The sequence below is a fragment of the Vespula pensylvanica genome, chromosome 7 (genome assembly GCF_014466175.1).
Source record: "Vespula pensylvanica isolate Volc-1 chromosome 7, ASM1446617v1, whole genome shotgun sequence".
Taxonomy (NCBI): Eukaryota; Metazoa; Arthropoda; class Insecta; order Hymenoptera; family Vespidae; genus Vespula; species Vespula pensylvanica.
Window position 1 is genome coordinate 7,644,377 of NC_057691.1, and position 20,914 is coordinate 7,665,290.

Sequence of the window (20,914 nt, forward strand, 5' to 3'; positions counted from 1 at the left end):
AAAGGAAAAGAAAAAAAGAAAATCTCTCGCGAAAAAAATTCCTCTCGCAACGTGTTATAATAATTTCAGAAATATACGCCTTTAACGCATTTACGGGAATCCCCATATTATTATTTCCTGTGCGAGGTAAAACTAAAGTCGAGAAAACAATCCCGTTGTGTTGCGTTTATAGTGCCGCCATTACCAACGTTCTGATCCATTTTTTACGGTGGCTCGACGCTCGAAAAATTTTAAACCTCCCAACAAAAATGAGAGAGAAAGAAAGAGAGAGAGAGAGAGAGAGAGAAAGTGCAACGACCGATGGAAGGGGATATGTAGTTAGGGTGTGAGAACGAGAGGCACAAACCGCGATAGCGTGCGTTTCTAAACGTTTCGCAGACAAGGTAGACGACGCATTATATCCTCGTTATCCTTTTTATCGCGTATTCGGATAGCCGTGACTTCGAAATCGTTTCCTTTTTTTGTGTTCACACCCTTCTGCCTCTCTCTCTTTCACTATTTTACCCTCTTTCATTTTTTTCCTTCTCTTTTTTTCTACACGCGGGCTAGCCACCAGGGCGCCTCTACTCAGGTTCTACATTTTTGCACGTCGAGTACAAAGTGTTTTTAGAGGGTATAAAGGGAAAGTGAGAGTGAGTGAATGAGAGAGAGAGAGTGTGAGAGAGAGAGAGAGAGAGAGAGCGAAAGAGAATGAGGGAGAAAGGAGAGAGATACGCGAAAAAAAAAACAAGAAAAAAAAGAAAGAAAGAAAGAAGGAAGTGAAGGGAAAAGAGGTTTTCTCTCTCTTAAGGGGTGACCGTAATCCTGTCGGTGAAATATCCTTGCGTACCTTGCAAGTTGGATACCTGTTTTTTCCCTACCTTTCTAACATTCTTTTCTTTCTCTTGTTTTATCATTTTCTTGCTCCCTTTATTCTTTCTCCCTCTTTTCTTTATTTTGTATTTCTTCTTTTTTTTCTTTGTCTGAGGTTAAGGGTGGTTGAGTGGACAGAGGGAGAAGGGGTTGGTGGTAGAGTTATACATATTCCACGATTCGCAGTTTACGAAAAATGTCAATAGTAACGAGTGTTTTCTCTTTTTATTTTTTTTTTTCTGTCTCTGTCTTTCTCGTATTCTTAGAAAGTCAATACGAAGCAGTCAGCTTAAAAACTTCACGCGCTGAGAAATTTTATTTAAACGGATTCTCACGAGCGTGACTGAATAGCTTCGCCAAACGGATTCACGGTTGGTATTAATCTTGAATTTTTATCAAGAGTCGCGTACGACGCTCATTCGTTTCTCCGTTATCTTTCATTTTCTTTCGCTCTTCGTACATTTCTTTTTTCTTTTTAACCTTGCGTCCTTCCATTCCTTCTTTATTTTTATCTTCGATTTCATTCGTGATACAATCGAACAATCAATTTTACTATAATCTAACGGCTTCGTCCATTTCGCGAACAGTTCTTTTTTCTTTCTTTTACTTTCATTTCCCTTTTTAACCTCTTTTATTTTCAATTATTCTTTCCAGAAAAAAATAAACTCCGAGTGAAAATAATAATATAACGAGAACACGGTGAATACGTTTAGTAGATGATCCGTAGACGGGATATCTATTAATAAAAAATATATACTTAGTCTTTTCGAAATAATTGTTGAAGGTAATCTGTATGCAGAGTGGATCCAATCCATCAAGTTTTATACAGACGTACATAGATACATATATTCATACATACATAGATACATACATGTACTGTATACGTCGTTCCATTTTCAGCGTTGTTTTATAATTAATCAACGTCAATTTTTAATACACCAAGAAGAATGAGAAATCAACGATGATCGATGAATCGTATCGAACCGATTTGATCAGTTTTTTGGCGCTACTGGAAATATAGAGGACGAGAACGATAAATCGTAAAAAATGAATGGTAGAATTTTCCTTTGAAAATTAATTACGTTTTCGGCTTATTTCGAGATTGGCGACAAGTCGACCGATAGTCTAGACAACCGATATAAGATTAACTTGTCTTCGTTTTTTGAGTTAAACTGCTATACTATAACGACGACAACGACGACGACGAGTTTGAACCCATCGTTGTTAGTTAATTCCTCTTGGTGATGTACAAGGAAAAAGAAAAGGAAAATCATGAGAAGGCAAAGTGGTAAGAAAGAAGGAGTAAAAGAGAAAGAGAGAGATAGAGATAGAAAGAAGACGTTGGAAAACACGAGAAAAGCCGACACACTGCGTTCTCGAGCTTTTAATCTTGGAAATCTTTAAGACCGGCGGCGACCAAAGAGAAACTCTCGTCTAGCTGTTTGCATCTTTCTTTCTCTCTCTCTCTCTTTCCAAGTCTTCCCATGCGTTTCTTCTCTCTCTCTCTCTCTCTCTCTCTCTCTCTCTCTCTCTCTCTTCGCCTTACTTGGCTACTTGCGCAAACATCATTCGCAGATTTCTAGGGACTGCAAAGAGAGTACTCACCCGAGCTTCTCGAGTTTACGGTTGAATTAAGGATTTACGTTGAGTAATCCGCCAGTTGAAGGCAGACCTCCTTGGTAAAAATAAAAAAGAGAAGAGAAGAAGAGAGAATAAGTTAGAACGAGAAGCAGCGAGGATGCGACGGGAGTACAGAAAGAGTACGATTTTTGGTGCTGCATTTCCTGACAAAAAAAAAAGAAAGAAAGAAAAAAAACAATAGTAAATAATAAAAATTAAGTTCCATCGCAAAATTAATATCGACGATTTACTTGTATCAATCAGATTATCTCTTACTCGTTTTATTTTCCTTCTCTCAATTTATCTAAAAAGAAAAAAAAAAAAGAAAAAAAAAACAGATCATGGAAACGTACAAAGTGTCCCAGCCCATCACCAACTGATAAATCAATCAGTTTCAATTATCTAAGTGCATACGCGCTGTTGATTTTTCGAAACTATTTAGATTCGATTAGCGAGAGATGAACGTTACTGTATTTTTCACGTTTCAACGGGAATTTGATTTTTATCGAACGTACGAACGTTATTCTCGTTCGATATCTTCTCTCTCTCTCTCTCTCTCTCTCTCTTTCTCTCTCTCTCTCTCTCTCTCTGTTTCTCTTCGCTAAATTGTAAAAGTATTAAAAAAAAAGTTTAAACAAAAAAATCTTAGAAACCAAAAAAAAAAATAAGAAAAAAAGAAAAAACCCATCGTGAGGGACGATAGCGATCCTACGAATTTCGTTGAAACGATTCTAAAGATAAAACGAAACCGACTGAATAAATTCCGTAACTATGTATTTACTTAAATACATAAATATCTCACTCGCAGAGAAAAGCTACGTTGCCACAGGGAATGCTGAGAAATTTTGAACCGCAAATCTCAACGAAAACCAAATTGCATATACGAAATATATACGTATTTTGTCGTTAATATTTCTATCGTAAGTTTTGCGAGAGTATCGTGTCCAGCAAGCAAGGACGAAACCCTTTTTTTTCGTTCGAAAGGATCTTTCGGTAAAGCATATTAAATAAATGATGATTCGAGACAAAAAAAAAAGAAGAAAAAAAATATATAATTACGAATTCGTTGATAATCGAAAGGGCGATCTCGAAAGGCGGAAATCGACTATGATGATTTTCGAGCATTCAACATAATTGCACTACATTTATGTGTACATACGCAAGCTACGGAACGCTACACGTCAAATGCGCGTGTAAATTGGATTAATGGATCGGTTTGAGAAGCGCGTCGAAATTAATATCCGTTCCGTTAGTTAGTAGAGATTCGATACCAGGAGCTTACAGATTCACGATCCTATCGCGCTGGCCTACCAGTCGAATCCGCAAGTGCAGATCAAATTAGTCCTTCCACATGCGGATATAGAGAAACGCGTGTGAATCGTGTTCCGTAATTCCCAGAACAACGTATACAAATATTTGATGGATCGTAGATCTATTCGTTTTGTAGTCTACCTCTAAAATTTCATCGATGATCCAAAATATTTCGGTATCAAAATATTTCGTGATTTAACGTACAATAATTTTTTCTTCTGTTTATGAATCACCTTGTAAAAAAATCAAATGACAAAGGAACTTACCGATAGTATAAAATGAAGATTAGGATTTTCTTCGAATCATAACTCGAAAGAGAGAGAGAGAGAGAGAGAGAGAGAGAGAGAGATATCCTTATCGAAGTTCGGCAAACAACAACGATAATCTGAAAGTCTAGAATATCTTATCAGAATAAAGAAGGCAATATGACAAAAGCGAAGAGAGACTTCACGAGTATTTACTCGTGAATCGATATCAAAGTTTATACTACTTCAACAGTACCGGAAATCTTATTCGAAGAAAACATAATATATACTTCGACTAAACTAAGACGAGATTGAATTTCTAATATCAGATTCAATAACGCTAAAGAAATTAAAACGAACATATATCACTCGTATCCGTTATATATCTCTTTCCATTTCTCTTTCCCTTTCATTTTTCCTTATTTCTCAAAATCGTTATTTCCCAAGCTTCGGAATCTTTGACAGTTCTTCGTTAATAGTATTTTAACGCGAAGACGCGAATTACCATACGTAGAATTAAGTACATTCGAGTGGTCACTAAGTGCTTTTACGTGTACTTGCTTCAAATAGGATAATGATAACGTACGATATTATTTAATATTTCTCGTTTTTAGGCCACTTTAAGTTTAATCGTGACTAACGTTGATTTGCGATAAAAATTCAAATTTAAATATACCCCCGTATCCTTTTTCTAAATAAAACCGAGGTCATTGACCTTGTGTACGTTATATTTTAAATAAGTTTTCCTTTATTCAAGCCGACTGTGAGATATAAAATGCAACATAGAGAGAGAGAGAGACAGAGAGAGAGAGAGAGAGAGAGAGAGAGAGAGAGAGAGAAAGAGAGAGAAAAAGAAATAGGAAAGAAGAAAAAGGAAAGGAAATAGACGAAGAAAAAATAATACCTAGATGAAATCGAAATATCCCGTGATCGTTTGATGGCGTTGCCGACTAGAAACGTGCGAGAACGAAATCACGAATTTTGCAAGGGATATCGTATTCCTGTACTTCTGAAAGTACGCAGAAAGAGAAAGAGAGAGACAGGATACAGCCGTCGTCCGTGAAATCCCTCCTCCTCTTGGTGCGTGTTTGGTCCTTGCAGCTACGGCGGAAGACGAAAGAGAGAAAGAGAAAGAGAATAGAAAGAGAATGAGAGAGAGAAACTACGTGGAGAACGGAATAGAAAGAGAAAGAGAAGGGACGGTGTTATATCGGAATGAGAGAGAGAGAGAGAGAGAGACATGCAGCGAGTCGAAGCAAGCGCGTATACTCGACTTCCACACGAGCAACCAACCAACCCACAGGAAAGCGACCGACCATAGCGAGCAGCACAACCATACACCGGCCGACCGACCATTCCACATTCCATTCGATGCTTCTCTCTCTACCCTGGCCACATAATGAAGTCAGTCCCGAGCGTTCTAAGCCTTGGTAATATCGCGTGGCAGCGAGAAAGAGAAAGAGGAAGAGAAAGAGAAAGAGAGAGAGAGTGAGAGAGAAAAAGAGAGTGAATGGGAGGAGGGAAGAACAGTACTCTCCCACTCTTTCGACCGTCCTTTGCCACCCCCCGAGATAATATTAGTGATATATGCTAACGGGCTTTTCGGTCCGGGGATAGGTTTTTACCTTCTCTCTCTCTTTTTCTCTTTCTCTCTTTTTCTCTACGCGTGTATGCTATTTCCTGTCTTTCTCTTTCTTTTTTTTTCTTTCTATCTCTATCTTTCTCTCTTTTTCTCCACAGCTTAAACGATTTGCCACGCTTTGAGGGTGGTTAGGGGTACTCCCAGGTTCACTATATATTTATCTATATATAGGTGTATATATATATATATATATATATACACACGTAGGTGTATACCGTATACCATATCTGTCTCGCTCACCCCTTAAGAAAAACGTCGGGGAAAGTTTAATCCCTCGTGGATCGCCGCGAAAAGTGTTTTCGCACGTTGCGAAAATTCTACCGGCAAACCCCACTCCTACGATGGCCACTGGATTGACCAGGGAATAGAGAGTTCCGGATTTTCAAGGGGCTATTTCGCTTCGACAGTATCGTCGAATTTAGTTGCTGGGTATTAACGCGAGGAAAAGAAACTTTTAACAAGAGAGAGAGAGAGAGAGAGAGAGAGCTTTTTATACAACTAATTTAAAAAAAAGCTTATGATATAGGAGAATAAAAAAATTGTCTACGTTATATAAAAGGATCACCACGTCAGTTGGTAAATTTCAATTACGTTTACGAAGAAATTTGAAGCTTTACGTAGTACGTGATTTAATTGAAGAATTGCAGTAAGTACCATTTTCTCAAGATGAAACGTCGAGTTCATTTTCAGTGAACGCTTCAAACGCTCAAACAGCCCTTTAACCGTGCTGCACGAGTTAAAAGCAAAGACGACACATAGTACGGAAAAGCTTTCCCATAAAATGATCTCGCGTGCGAGTTTCCATAGACGATGAATAATAAAACCCGTGGCGTCAGAAGTCGACGGTAAAATTCTAAAACACTTTCTCGTTTATTTCGCATATGTATATTCGCTTATACGTGTAATGTTCTTTGACGATACAACAAATACAAATTATCAATGATTATTAATTTTATTATTCGATTCGTCTACGTAAAAAATATTTTTTGTTTATTTTATCGCTCGTATTTGTTCCTAACGCTTCCATCGATTTTTTAAAACTAACGTAATTAAATTCGATCCTTCTCTTTCTCATATTCTCTTCGAATTTGATCTTTCCCATATTCTCATTTAAATTACTTGCGAGTTAATGCGAGCCAACCGATAATGTCTCTCAAGCTCGTTATCGAGCTCGAGCGCAATTTTTCATCTTGACAGAAAAGTAACGTGATCGTGACTTAATCTCAAGGGCCTGTTATATGTTCTAACATAAGTAAATAAGTACGTTAGATTAACGTACGCAAACGTATCGCAATCTCAACGCACGGCCGCACTTTTACGAGAATGAAGAAGACGTCAAAATGTACAACGATGTTCGTGTAAAATAAATCTCGAGTTATCGTATTCTCTTCCAGGTGAGCGAGCTTACGCAAGGAGAAAACTCAAACGATGAATTATTATAAAATCGTACTACGGTTAATACGGAGTTAAAGTTTTACGGCATCGTTGTTGTTTGTGAATATCTAAATACGTCGAGAAAATAACAAATAGATTGAAAATATTTTTTAACCGCTACGAGTTTTTCACGATTTTTCAGAACAGAATTTAAAGGATACAATTTATAGTAACACGTAATTTTTTATTATCCATATCTCGATCTCGGAAATTAGATTGAATTCTATTGAAAATTGTTATGAATTTTCTCGCGAATTCTCTCTCTCTCTCTTTTTCTTTTTTTTTTTTTGAAATAACATATTTACGTAACGAAATTTTATCTATGCGAAGTACATAATACATTTACAAGGTCCCATGATTCAACGAGTCGATTTTGACATAATAACGTCGAGAAATTCGTATTATAAATAATTTCTCTGCAATGATAATTAAATCACATTAATGGAGCAACTTCGATAGCGATTTTTAAAGATTAGAAAGTCACACGCTCGACGTGTGTACTCTTTCTTTATCTTCTTTCAAAGCTTCTACCCACGTCGATATTTATCTACTTGTTCCGACGTGAGCTAATTTGATCATAAACTATGTACATGAGAAGAAAATCACAACTTTCTAATTCCGTTTTGATCACAGACTCGAACACGTCAACCCTTAGCGTACACGTGTCCGTTCCGCGAGTTTTGTAAAAAGGTGAATAAAAAGAGAGGAAAAAAAAGTATAACTTTTACCCTAAGCAAACTTCCAAAGGACGCTCTCTCTCTCTCTCTCTCTTCCTCTCTTTTTCTCTCTTCCTCTCTTCTGTCGACGATGAAAAAAAAAAAAAATACTTCGTTTGCAAAGTTACTTTCAAGTTTGAGTTTGGTTTATGTCCCTTCGGTGAAATACGTTCGGAATAAAAATAGAAATAAACATGACGCATAATTCAAAAGAAAACTAAACATCGCCAAGGCGTTTTTATTTCCAACAAAATTCGACCTTTATCCTATCCGCAAGAATTTATATTAAGGAAATATATAAGAAACGTACAAGAAGGATCTACGTATGTATTTATATCGATACGTGATGTATTTAATCGGTAACCAAACGTAAGCATACCTTTATGGTGCCTCAGGTGAGATCGTCCACAGCAAGGTTGTTCGAAATAAGCATGTCCAGGATGAGCAGCAGCTAACAATCTGCTGGCCAAGCCGCTAGGCAGAAATTGTCCCAGGACAGCTGCTAGAACAGCTGCCCTCACCAGCAACGCCATCGTATCCGGTAACCTTCGTCTCTGCATTCTTCCAAACGAACTTTCACAGATTTTTCTATTTTCCTTCTTTCTTTTCGTATATAGAAATTTTCAATAACGAAATGTATCACCTAAATCTTTTCGCACTCGAACTGATCGGAGAACAATATTTTTGACGAATTAGAAAACCAAATAAAAAAGATCCTCTCTCTCTTTCTCTCACCGATCCATTTAGAACGAATTTACGAGTTTCCAAAAGCGAAATAAACTTCAATAAGATATCACTTTGTAGTTTGGAGATAAGGAATGAAATTTGAATGACACGCAATATCTCGACATTCGCAATTTATAACGTTCTAACGAACACTAAACGAGTACATATTAAAAACACGCATGTCCGTCTATCATTCTCTTCTACGACCTCTGTTTCTCCTCTCTCTTTAGCTTCGAGGCACGGAATCTTACCGGTGGCACAGGTATACACACGGGAGAAGAGAGAGATGAAAACTCAACCGCGTGCTCTCTTCGTATCCCCTCTTTCACTCTGTCTTCCTTTCTCTTGGACGCCTTCGGTACTGCCTCAGAGGACAAAGGAATTCTTCCTCCGCTTCTCTCTCTCTCTCTCCCTCTTTTGGATGATCCGATGTCTCTTCGTGTTTCTTCCTCGTAAGCCACTCTCCTTTTACTGTCTCGACTTCTCCCAGAGGTGAGCATAAAAACAAAAATGGTTCCCTATCGCCAAGCTTTTCTTAGAAACGACGATATTTCTATCTCTTTTTCTTTCTTTAGAAAAAAAAAACCCTTCGAACGACCTTCGATGTACACTCGTTCATTCGCGTCATGTTCCCATCGCTTACTTCCGTTTCCCGCCGATCCTCGTCGCCGCCATATTAAGTAACACCTTGAAACGCCGTTCTTAAACTCGTCTAATATTTCTTTATTCCTCTTCTTCTTTCCTCTCGTTCGTCGAATAAAACTTAGGAAAGAGTACGGGGCACAACTAAATATAACAAAGGGACGCAAAGTTTGTCGTCACATCGGTCCCATCGAAACACCACAAACTTTGTTCAACGCGAAGTAACACTTCGTTTACATAGCGAATATATTTCTAACGATGCCACGACATCGTTCTATTCGGCATTTTTTTAATCGTGGAATTGGAAAGCACGCGTGATAAGAAACGTTAGAAGAGTGTTATGGCGCGACAACGCGAGTTACTCGGAGAAGACGCAATAACAACCTCCCTTCTTGGAGGCCGCGGCACGACTGTTACCCTCGCACGAGCGTTGCCGCGTTCAGGTCCTCGGCCGCGCTCGGCTATCTTCGCCCAACTTCGTCCGTTTTCGCACTCTCGTGCCGCCGAACAATGCCGCCGTCGTCGCCGCAACTTTGCCGATTCACGCGGCAACTTACAACCTTATGAAAATAATTTTCTTTTTGATTTGTTTTTCTCTTTCTTTTGTTTTTTCTTTTTTCATTTTTTTTTACTTACATCCACAAAGAAAGTAAGTACATCATTTTATACGAGACTCTTTCGTTATTTTATACAACAGATTGTTTTACACGATTCTCTCTCATACAGTTAAAATATATATTTTTTTTTTGCGACTTTTATGAAATTTCTTAATAGTGTAAAATACGTATCTTTGACGGGAGAAAAAAAGATTATATTTATCCATTTATGACCGTATTTAAACATTATCGTATAAATCGACTAAGTATACGTAATTCGAACTATTTTAGTTGGAAATCTATCGAATTGATGGTTTTAATCATGGATTGAATCATTACTAACGAAAATTTAGTTTCTCTCTAAATAGAGATAGTAATGGATAGCATCGAGTACATTTTCTGGAAATAAAATAGCGTGAATAATTATGATCGGTTTGTTCGCTGTTTGTTCGTCGAAACAAATTAAAATTTTATAAGCTGAGAGAAAGGGATTATTATGATAATTATCGTGAAATTCAAAGCGCCGTAAAATCGAGTGGTTCATCGGCTATTCGTCCATCGGTATCATCTATGATATTCCGTCGACTTATTCGGTAACGGCGTTGCATGGAGTATTGTATTTTCTCAAAAAAAAAAAAAAAAAAAAAAAAAAAAAAAAAAAAAAAAAAAAAGAAAAAAAATCTGATGAAAACCAGATGAAAACAATAAATAAAAGCTCGAAATAGAATATAAAACAGAATTCGTTCGTCAGTCAGTTCTCTGTACCGACGGATCCAGGACGAAACCATTAAACATGAAACGTTACAACAATCGATGACCCTGACGCGATGAGAACAAGTAGCAACGAATAAACGTTCGGCATTTTTCGTTTCTCCAATTGGAATTGCATTTGGTAGTGATGTTTCCGTCGCTTATCGACAACTAGGATCGATGGCAACCGCAAAGTACCTGATAATCCGTTTATCCGTGTACGATACCATCCCAGGGAACATACCAGACGCTACGACCATGTTTCATCTTTTATCGTGTAAGAGAGATTCACCATCGTGATGAGCTCTACATACGAACAAAGATTCTTCATCGTTTCTTCCTCCTTCGACTGCGCTCGAAGAGATCATGCCACCTGTTGCATTCCACCACCATTGACTTCCGGTGTCAAGTCTTGGACTTCCAATGGCGCGGAAGGTGTAACATTTGGATCTTCGATCGAACCGTTCTACCGATGCTACGCATTGCGAACAACGAAGTAATCCATAGCAAATGGTTTCGGAATAGAATAAGATCATACTCGATTTATCTTCCTTAGCCAAGTGATATCGCCATCTCGATTTCTAATCGAAAATCTATGAAAACTAACGGCTACCAAAATTTTTGGAATTTATTGTCCCTGCGAACGTTCGGTCAAGCATTGTACTTACGAACGACAGATATGAAATTGCTCTGTACGCAACGCGATGGGAACCTCGATACGTATATAGATTCTTTTTCGTGGAGATTGGTGATACGTGCGACGTAAGCATCGTTTCGGCAGATTCCTCGAAACGAATGTATCGATACACCGAAGACGGAAATCGAACTGGTATTGCGTCGTGAAAAATTGCTTGAAATTTGTCAGCAGTTAGTTCGATCATATTTTCGAGGAGAATCGCGGAAGGAGCATGTCTCATAGGCAATGCTATGATGATCGACATGAACGATGAATGACACTACTTTCGCCGGTATCATTGGCCTTTCAAGGAAAAATCTACAAAGTGTGTCACACCCTGCAATCGGATCTAGGAAACGAGAAACCTTTCGATTGGCTGTTACATTCGATTGGCTGTAATCGTGACGTGAAACACAACGCATAAAAACGACTGCAGGTTCTGTCTATATTCTGCCAACGTTTCTCTCGTTGGATCATTTTAAGTCGGTTTAAGATCTAAGACGATTATTGTAAGAAAGCATCGTCGGACGAAGGATCGAAGAACCTCTAAACGTTTGATCTACACGTCGTACAAAAAAAAAGAGGAACACAAATTCTTAATCACGCGCCGAACGAGCACTAAAATAGAGGACGTAACATAGACGTAATTTTTAATCAATCCAATGAAATATTTTTACAATAAAACAAAAAGCATTAAAAGATATTCCACGAAGGAATTTTCTTTTTCATATAATATTTCCCTCATCTCGAGAACCCGAAGAAATTTAGATTTAACCAATAGAACGATGCATCGGGATCGGTGAAAATAACTTTTGAGAAATGAAAAATAAATGATCCAGCTTCTAGTTCTTCTTATCGTCTACCGGGTGTCACGAGAAACGCCTAGAGGCGGCCACCTTCGACTCCCAAGAGAGGAGTGAGGAAGGAACATGAAAAAGAATAAAGAGAAAAAGGAGAAGGAAGAGGAAACCGTCGCGAAAGAATACGTAAGGAAGCTTGCGAGGGAAGAGAGAGAGAGAGAGAGAGAGAGAGAGAGAGAAGGAGAGAGAAAAAGAGAGAGAATAGAGAAGGGTGGTATGAATAAGTCGATATGCTAATGCGAAAACCCCCAAAGTTAGCCGAGTCGAGTGACTAAAGAAAGTTGCGAGGCATCCTGGATGTTCGGTACAAAGTGTCCCTGGCTAACGCAAAAGGAAGAGAAAGGATAAGAGGGAGAAGGACGATTTTGTAGAAGAGGCAACGAAGCTCCTATCTCGCCATTATCACCCGGTACAAACCACTTCCTTTGTCGTCTTCTTCGTCTCTTTAGGTTCACCAAGCTTCAAGGAAGAGGAAAGAGGAGGAGATGAAGAAGAAGAAGGAGGAGGAGGAGGAGGAGGAGGATGAGGGTAGAAGAAGCCTCGGTTGGTGTACCGAAGGTAGACGAAAGGGAAGTCGTAAGAATTTTAGAACAAAGGAGAACGGCCCGTTATAGAGGCAGCCATGTCTTCCTTCTTGGATTCTCTTCGTCCTTGTTCATGGTAAGATAAAACGAAAGAGGTGAAGAAAGAAGAAGAGGAAGAAGAGGAAGAAAAAAAGAAAAAGAAACAGAAGAAGAAGAAGAAGAAGAAGACGAGTAAAGAAGTGAAAAAGAAAAAAAAAAGAAAAAGAAAAAGTCCTGAGTCTCCTCGAGCAGCCAGCAAATCCATCGACCGCCTATCCCATTTCATTTGAAATAGTTTAGAATTGCATGAGCCTCTTTTCTGTGTTCTCCGACGTGACCTGAGGACGAAGCTTCTTACGAGAAACGCGTGCGAAGTTTCTCTCTCTTCCTTTCTCTCTCTCTCTCTCTCTCTCTCTCTCTCTCTAACTCTCACTCTCTCTTTCTCTTTTTCTCGCGTTTCTGAAGAAAACTCACGTGGACGAGAGCAAATAGCCGGAAAAAGCGTGGAATGATTCTTGGCTGGGAAGAGACGTTTAACGCTTGAAATATAAGACGACGAAGGGATGAGAGGGGTATGAGGTAGAAGGGTGATACTACGAGAAAGAGAAACCCGCGAACGGCAAAAGGTTGATATCTCTCGGAGGTGTGTGTAAGAAAAGCAAAGGACTTGCTCTCTTTCTCTTTCTCTCTCTTTCTCCCTCTCTCTCTCTCTCTCTCTCTCTCTCTCTCTCTCTCTGTCTGTCTCTGTCTTTCTCTCACACACACCTTCTTCTCTTCTCTGGAAGCGACGTTTCGAGGGATATAAATTCTCGAGAGACGTTAAGACAAAATCCTTTTGCTTCTTTTCCTCTTTTCTTCTACTTCTGTTCCTTTTTTTTCTGTTCCTTTCTTTTTCTTTTTTTTTCTCTTTTTTTTTCTTGTTGTTCCTGTATTAACACTAAGTCCGGAATGCGCACTGACCTGCTTTTTGTCCGAGTAAGTTTCTTTTATATTTCAAACAAGATTTCATTTTGTCTCGTAATGCGAATTAATCATATTAATCAGAGACTTTATATAGATAAAATAGAAAATAAAAGTCGAAGGGATATAAACCATTGTTTTTTTTTTTTTTTTATTTTATTTTATTTTCTTTTCTCTTTTCGTAACATCGAATAAATTTTTTAATATCAAAAGCGCGTCTTTCTACAAAGTTAGTCGAAAATCGATGAATGCGTTCGTTTCACGCATTTTCCATGGAAAAAAGAAGTACAAGGAGAAGAAGAAGAAAAAAAAGAAGAAGAAGAAGAAGAGGAAGAAGAAGAAGAAGAAGAAGAAGATGGAAGAGAAAGGAGAAAGCTTGATCCTTCGTTAGCTCCGCTTCAATGGAGGCAAACGTCTGGGCTGTCATAAAAAGCGAACGATGAGAAGGCTTTCGCGGGATATTAAATATTCAGGAACGTCAAATCGAGTCCACATTATCCTCTTATTCCGCGGGAGGTACTTCGCTGAGATTCTCTTCTCTTTTCTTCTCTTCTCTTCTCTTCTCTTCTCTTCTCTTCTCTTCTTTTCTTTTCTTCTCTCTCTCTCTTTTTTTTTACACGCGCGCAACCTCTGAAGCCGCGAAGCTTTCCAAAGCACGCTTCGTTGCTTCGAAGGCGCCATTCGGTTTTTTGAGGATACTCTTTCATCTCTCTCTCTCTCTCTCTTTCCTCTTTCACACCTTTTTTCGTACAAACGAATGAAAAATATTTGTCGTCCCGAAGATCAACAACATACTGCGGTAGAAACGCGAACGAAATTCCTTTCGTGTTTCCCGATTTAGTAGTTTCCCTTTCCCGTCGTTTAGAAATATATTTCTATATTTGAAGCTGCGATTCGGGAAACATTCCGAAATCCTTTTAACACGCTTCGAGTGTTAAATATAGCCGGCTGATCAAAAAGAAAGAGGAGAAAAGGAAAAATAAAAAGAAAGTAAATAAAATGAAAAATATTAAATTTGTGGACGTTTTATCTTCTAACAATTTTCTTCCAAATTCGATTCTTCTAATCTCGATCGAAAAATACAACAGTATTAATAATCACTTTTGATTAAAAATCGTATTTTAATATCTAACAGCGTCTTGTAATTATTCGCGAAACGCATGGTATATCCAAGCATTGAGATCGTCGCTGATCGCCATTGCTAAAACACATCTGGATTCCGGGACACTTTTCGAAAGGAATTTTCGAGCAGTGCAACAACGTCTCGCTTTCCAAGGATTTTCTACCCTCTAATCCTCCCTTTCTCGGCCTTCTTGTTACACTCCCTATCTTTCTTGCGCAGACGAAGGAAAAAGGACGTATGTCTACGAAAAAAATATTCCTTTCGTCCGATGAAACCTCGAAGAAAAAAAGGAAAAAGAAAAAAGAGAAGAAAAAGAAAGAAAAAGAAAAAAAATGTAGAAGAAGAAGAAGAAGAAGAAGAAAGGAAAAGAGAAACGAAACTACGTACGTGAAAAGAGTATTATCTTCCTACACAAAGGAAGTGAAGCACCGAATCGTAGCGATTTACCAACATTCTTAACAAGCCCTTCCAAAAGAATCTTAGAATTTTCCTGTTCGGTTTACGAGCCACTGGAGAAAAGACGACAGCTCGTTAAGAAGGAATTTGATTTAACGATCACAGTAAACTCAAGCGTAATGACGACATATAACAAGCGATAGAAAAAAAAAAAATTATCGAGTGTTCTCGTTGATATAGATGTTTGATGAATGTGAATTCGTCTGTGGTAACATCCTAAGTCATGCGTGAGTGCACGTCAAGAGGAACATAAATGTAACTGCACCGAAGTAGAAGATCACAGATCGAAGAGAACATCTGGAACAATACCACGAAGAGTTTAGAGCGATGCTGCTCTTTTGGAACTCGAATTCCGGACTAATCTGCGAAATACTTTGCCGTTAGTTGAGGCGTCTTTGAGAGAGATAGAGAGAGAGAGAGAGAGAGAGAGAGAAAGCGTCTGAAGCTCTTTGTAGAAGGAGCAGAGCAACCAACTCGATGTTCAGAGGCTGTCGTTCTGGACTATACACATGCACATTCTAATACTCTCTCTCTCTCTCTCTCTCTTGCTCACACGTTCAGTCTCGTTCTCTCTCGCTTCACGTGACGGTACACGGGTCGAAGAGCTTCTGGATAAGGAAGCTCGTTCGTCGAAGTACTTCGGGGGTGAGGAGAGGAGTAGAGAGTGGTAAGCTAGGGGGTGTAATCATCAAAGTGACCCACACCCCGTTAAACGGCTCACGCCTCGATCACAGAGACAAGCCGTAGCGGCGACGTTACGAGCCGAGTGATACCAAGCCTCCGCAGTGTCCCGGGCCTTCCGAGGGTGTCACGCTGGATTTAATTAATGCAATTTAGCATCCATCCATCATCTCGCGCGTTTTTGCCTTAACGAGGGCTCCCGCCGTTGCTGCCACCGTCGTGACATCGATGTCGCCACTTTCTCTCTCTCTCTCTTTCGTTCTCACTCGCTCTTTCTTTCTCTATTGGTAAGCGGATACAGGAGTGGGACCACGGGAGCCACTTTGATGACGAACACAAGCCTCTCGACGCTTATATCGACACCTGGAACGTCCCAACGATCCCTTTCCCTTCTTCTATCTTCCTCTCTCTTTCTCTTTCTCTCTGTCTCTCTCTTTTTAGGGCCAACCAAAATCGTTTTGCTGCCAGACATACCCCAACATGTCTGGTGTATTATAATACAAAGAAGACATTCTAACTGCTCGCTAAGGGAACTCATTGAAACGAACAACGTGAAAAGGAATGAACTGTAAATGATGTAAAATGACGACTCAATCGGCAACGAGATCGAAATTTATGATCTCCAAGGGAAAATAAAATTTAGAGGGGATAGATTTCTCTTGTAAAACATTCTTTAGTAATGAACATCTAGGGGCCCTCTTAGCTCGCATTTCGTGAGAAACATCGAGAGCTTTACGGTCACCCGGGCGTATTAAACAACGTCATGGAAGGCGAAGGTAACGCGTTAGAGCGACGTGTGCTCGACGGCACCAGCTGCCGATACATCGTCCCCGTTTGCCAACGATCAACGATGTCGACGAATAATGATAGCGTGGAAAAAATTTCACGGGAGCCGATGGAGAGGGATGGAGATAGAAATAATCTGTGTACATGCGAATGTGTTAGTCGGATTAAACGGCGGTTGGCTTCGTTCCTCTCTCTCTTTCTCTCTCCTTTTAGGTTCACCCAAACCTTCACTATTCCTTCTCTCTTTCTCTCTCTCTCTCTCTCTTTCTTTCTCTTTCTATTCTTCTCTTTTCTCCCATCTCGTACGTGACCGCTACGAACGAGCTTCTGTCATGTCTCTTACTATAAAAGATGACAGTAATCGAGCAGGTGACGTACCAGAGGATTTTTAAAAGAGATGGATAGTCACTTGGCTATAAATAGACTTCGAAGGAAGCTCGTGTAAATGGAGAAAAAATGGAAAATTTCGATGAAGAGTGACATGGTAAAAAACAATATCGATCCGTTAGCCAACCTCTGATATAAGATATCATTGATTATAAAACATAACATCGGCGATACTGGCTACAATGTAGCTGGCCATTTAAACGTTTGAAACGTCGATCCTGATATGATTCGTTTATCCGATTTTTCTCGTGTCTTTTCAACAAAAGCGCCACTTTTATTGACATGCATTTCGCGAATCAATGCACCGGCGATGAATATGATGAATATAATGAGACAGCCGGCACAAACGGAAACGTCAAACGAGCGCGATCGAGAAAAAGAGAAAAAGAGAAAGGGAATGAGGGAAAGAGAGAGAAAGAGAATGAGAAAGAGAGAAGAGGGGGACAGAGAACGTCGATAATTTCGTTCACGCGCGCAGGATCACTCCCGTGTTGATTTTCCATTTTCGATGACTGACGCGTTGGTATCCGTGGGAAGAGTTGCGGCTGAACATCCCAGAGGTGGCAATCCATTACGATCGTATCGATCGTACGATCGATCGCATTTCGTTCCACTAACGAACTGCAGAACGTGATAAAATATTATCCGATCTTGAAAAACACAAGAATCCATTGATCGTTAATCATTTTAATTGCTCTAATAAATAAATAAATGTCTTACGATATCGTTCGTTGTTGATAAAAATGAATTAATTTTTCGAGAGTATCCTTCCCATTCGTATTTTTTTTTTTTAGATCTCTCTTCAATAATCACGATTGATTCTCGACAGAATCGTGCTATCGTAATCGTGTTAAAGGGAACATTAAGCAGCGTTTAGCAAAGGTCGACGATTGCTAGTCGTGCGAAAGAGAGAGAGAGAGAGAGAGAGAGAGAGAGAGAGGAGAGGAGCAGTTCGAGAAGCGACTCGAATATATATCACTCAAAGTGAATGCAGTTTAATCGATGGGCGAGGCCTCTAATTATATAGCTGATTGTCGATGCTTCGATCTCGCCTGGTACGGTTCACCATCTGCATTACGAGTGATTACAGTTGGCGTCCACTTGAAAACGCGATCGATCGCACGGACTATATCGTTCGTTGTCTCGTCGATCCGAAATTCTATCGTTATTTCGACCGCTTTGATTTTTCTCATTAAAAAGAAACAAAATGTGAAAAAATAAAAAAAAGTAAAAAAAAAAAGACGAAAACAGAAACGGTAAAAAGAAAGATATTGGAAAAGTGATTTTTATCGAAAGAGATGCAATGATAAACGATCTTATTATCTTACCAATGGTTTGGTAAAGTTTGCGAAGATATAAAAAATAATTTCTGAAATTATAGATAATGTAATGTTACGGTTGTTAACGATAAGATACGTTTCACCTCGTTGCAGCTGTCATCGAAATTTACACGAATTACATTGTATAATTACATTATAATTACCTGCGGCAAAACGATATGACCGATGTACATAGATAGTCATAACGATTTAAGAATGGCACGTCTAATCAAATCAGTCTGGTTTCCCGATCACGATCGGTTCGCATCATCGAGATTTACTGCTAACGGGAACGAATCAAAATTTGATCATACGTGAATATGAGCCGTCTAATAATATGACAACGCACGTCATTACATATATTCCATAGAGATGAGAATACACTTATCGATACGCGTTTACACGCGTATCAACATCCATAATTATCGAACAAGCAAGGTTAATTAGTAGTGCGTATCGTTAGTCAACCATTCTTGAAAAGGTCATCGTTAATCAGTTCTGTTGATCCAAAGACGAATACGCGTTTTGTTTGACTTGGCTTTCATTTAAATTTCGACAATGTTGTAAAAGTCGTAGAGAAATCAGAACGATCGCGATTAAATAAACTCGTTGAATCGAAACGTTTCAATGTTCGTGACATAAAAAAAAAGCCCTCGAAGATCTTTTGGTGGCTGGCAAAAAGGAAGAGTGATTTCCATCTTCCGGTCCACGGTTCGTCTACTGCAGACAATCCCGACATTACGCAAACGAAAGGAACGCAGAGATATTCATGAATCCCGCGAATGAAAACGAAGGGTGGATATCTAATTGTCTATCTCGTAGCAACCACCTTGCGTCGGGAAAGTTATGCGGTTGAGAAAGACAGAAAGAGAGAGAGAGAGAGAGAGAGAGAGAGAGAGAGAGAGAGAGAGAGAGAGAGAGAGAGATAGACTCGTCTCGATTTGGTCCAGCGTGAATCCCTTTTCTCCCTTTGCTAACGTACCTCGTTCTCATCTGGCATAATCAATCATGCCTTACACCCTCTGCTGTCTCTTTTCTCTGTCTCTCTTTAGTCATAAATTAGCTACCAAACGGCGCCTTCTTGAATTTTCATTTATGAACTCTTAGTTTTGCTAGTAGGTACATGATTCGTCTAATTTATCGATTCTGTCGGTAATATATTTTTATTATAAATGTCAGTAATTTTTTTTCTCGTTCTCTCACCAACAATTCTCTCCGACATCTATGAATTCCGCATTCGAAAACATTTCAACGATATCGGTCGGGGTTTGAACCAAAGTGTCAGCCCTAAGCGAGAGAAGTGAATGCAAAAAAGAAAGAAATAAAAAAAAAAACACGTGCCACGAATTGGTTGCTTTCGGCGGGACTCCAGTGACGTATCCGATGCGATGAGCTCGAAAACTACGTCGTGGACGACAATAACGAGGATGGTCGTACGTGGACGAAGCATTCATCGAAAAGCGTTACGGAGGAAAGCAGATAGAGAGGTGAACGGAAGATTGCATAGAAGAGAGACAGAGATGGAAATAGAAAGAGAGAGAGAGAGAGAGAGAGAGAGAGAGAGAGAGAGGGAGAGAGAACAGACTGGTACGCCTTTCAGTTTTGTGCGGCGAGGGGAAATTGAAACAGCTAACCGCGTTGGCGTTGACGAGGAAGAGAGAAAGAGAGAGAGAGAGAGAAAGAGAGAGAAATGAAAGGAGAGGGTGCCTCGAGCATGCGGGAGAGATTCAATCAAACGAACGCATATAAATGAGTCGTTTCAGAGTAAAACTGAATTATACGCCGGCCGCTTCTATATGTATACGCGTTCGTGTATGACCGAATATATGTATACATATATATATATATATACACACATACACATACTGCATTCACGTGTAAAGTGTGTGTGTGAGAGAGAAAGAGAATATTCGCGGACTCATGGATAACAGTTGCTCGTACTGTTCCCTCTCTTTCTCTCTCTCTCTCTCTCTTTTTCTTTTTCTGGCTAGATGCAAGACAGAACGTACATCGAATATCCAGGGAACGTTCATTCGTGGACCCTTACTCGAAAAGATTCGTTTGGATAGCGCGACGATTCAATGGCGCAATGAAAAAGCTGAATCTGTTTTGTTAGATGAATGAATTAAATACAGGAAGAAAGAAAGAGAAATAATAGGAAAAATGAAAAGATAGAGATCTTCATCCATATTAGGAAAACCTTTTCAAACTTGAAATATTCGAGGCTTGAGACCATCCTATAACGAATTACTCAAATATGTTGATTCTCCTTCTTTTCCTTTTCGAGAATTCTGATGATCGTGGTCAAGTTAATTCTTTTTTCATCGAGTAAGGAATATTCAATTGAAATATCATATATTTAAATTGAATATTCTGATATATGACTAATGTGATTTTTAAGAGACTCCCATTTCATGATCAAAAAGGATTTATTCCTGAGATGAACTCTATTTTAACTTCCCCAGAGTAATCATCCTATCGATGTCTCCTACATTGAAAGAATAGAACTTAGTATACTCTCACATCGAGTTACGGTCGTAACTCAAATAAGACTGCGAGAAAATCAAGA

General features: G+C 39.1%; 1 protein-coding gene across 7 annotated transcripts in view; it reads right to left on the minus strand.

Moving 5' to 3' along the window:
- LOC122630800 (semaphorin-2A-like) overlaps nucleotides 1–20,914 on the minus strand; it is a 362,656-nt gene that overhangs the window by 154,948 nt on the left and 186,794 nt on the right. The window contains exon 1 of one of the 7 annotated variants that reach the window (XM_043815726.1): nucleotides 8,200–9,612. The exons of the other annotated variants lie outside the window; for them this stretch is intronic. Within the exon in view, the coding sequence (XP_043671661.1) occupies nucleotides 8,200–8,380 (181 nt within the window). The 5' untranslated portion in view covers nucleotides 8,381–9,612. Of the gene's footprint in view, nucleotides 1–8,199; nucleotides 9,613–20,914 lie in introns of those variants that run through there. 7 annotated transcript variants of the gene reach the window in all.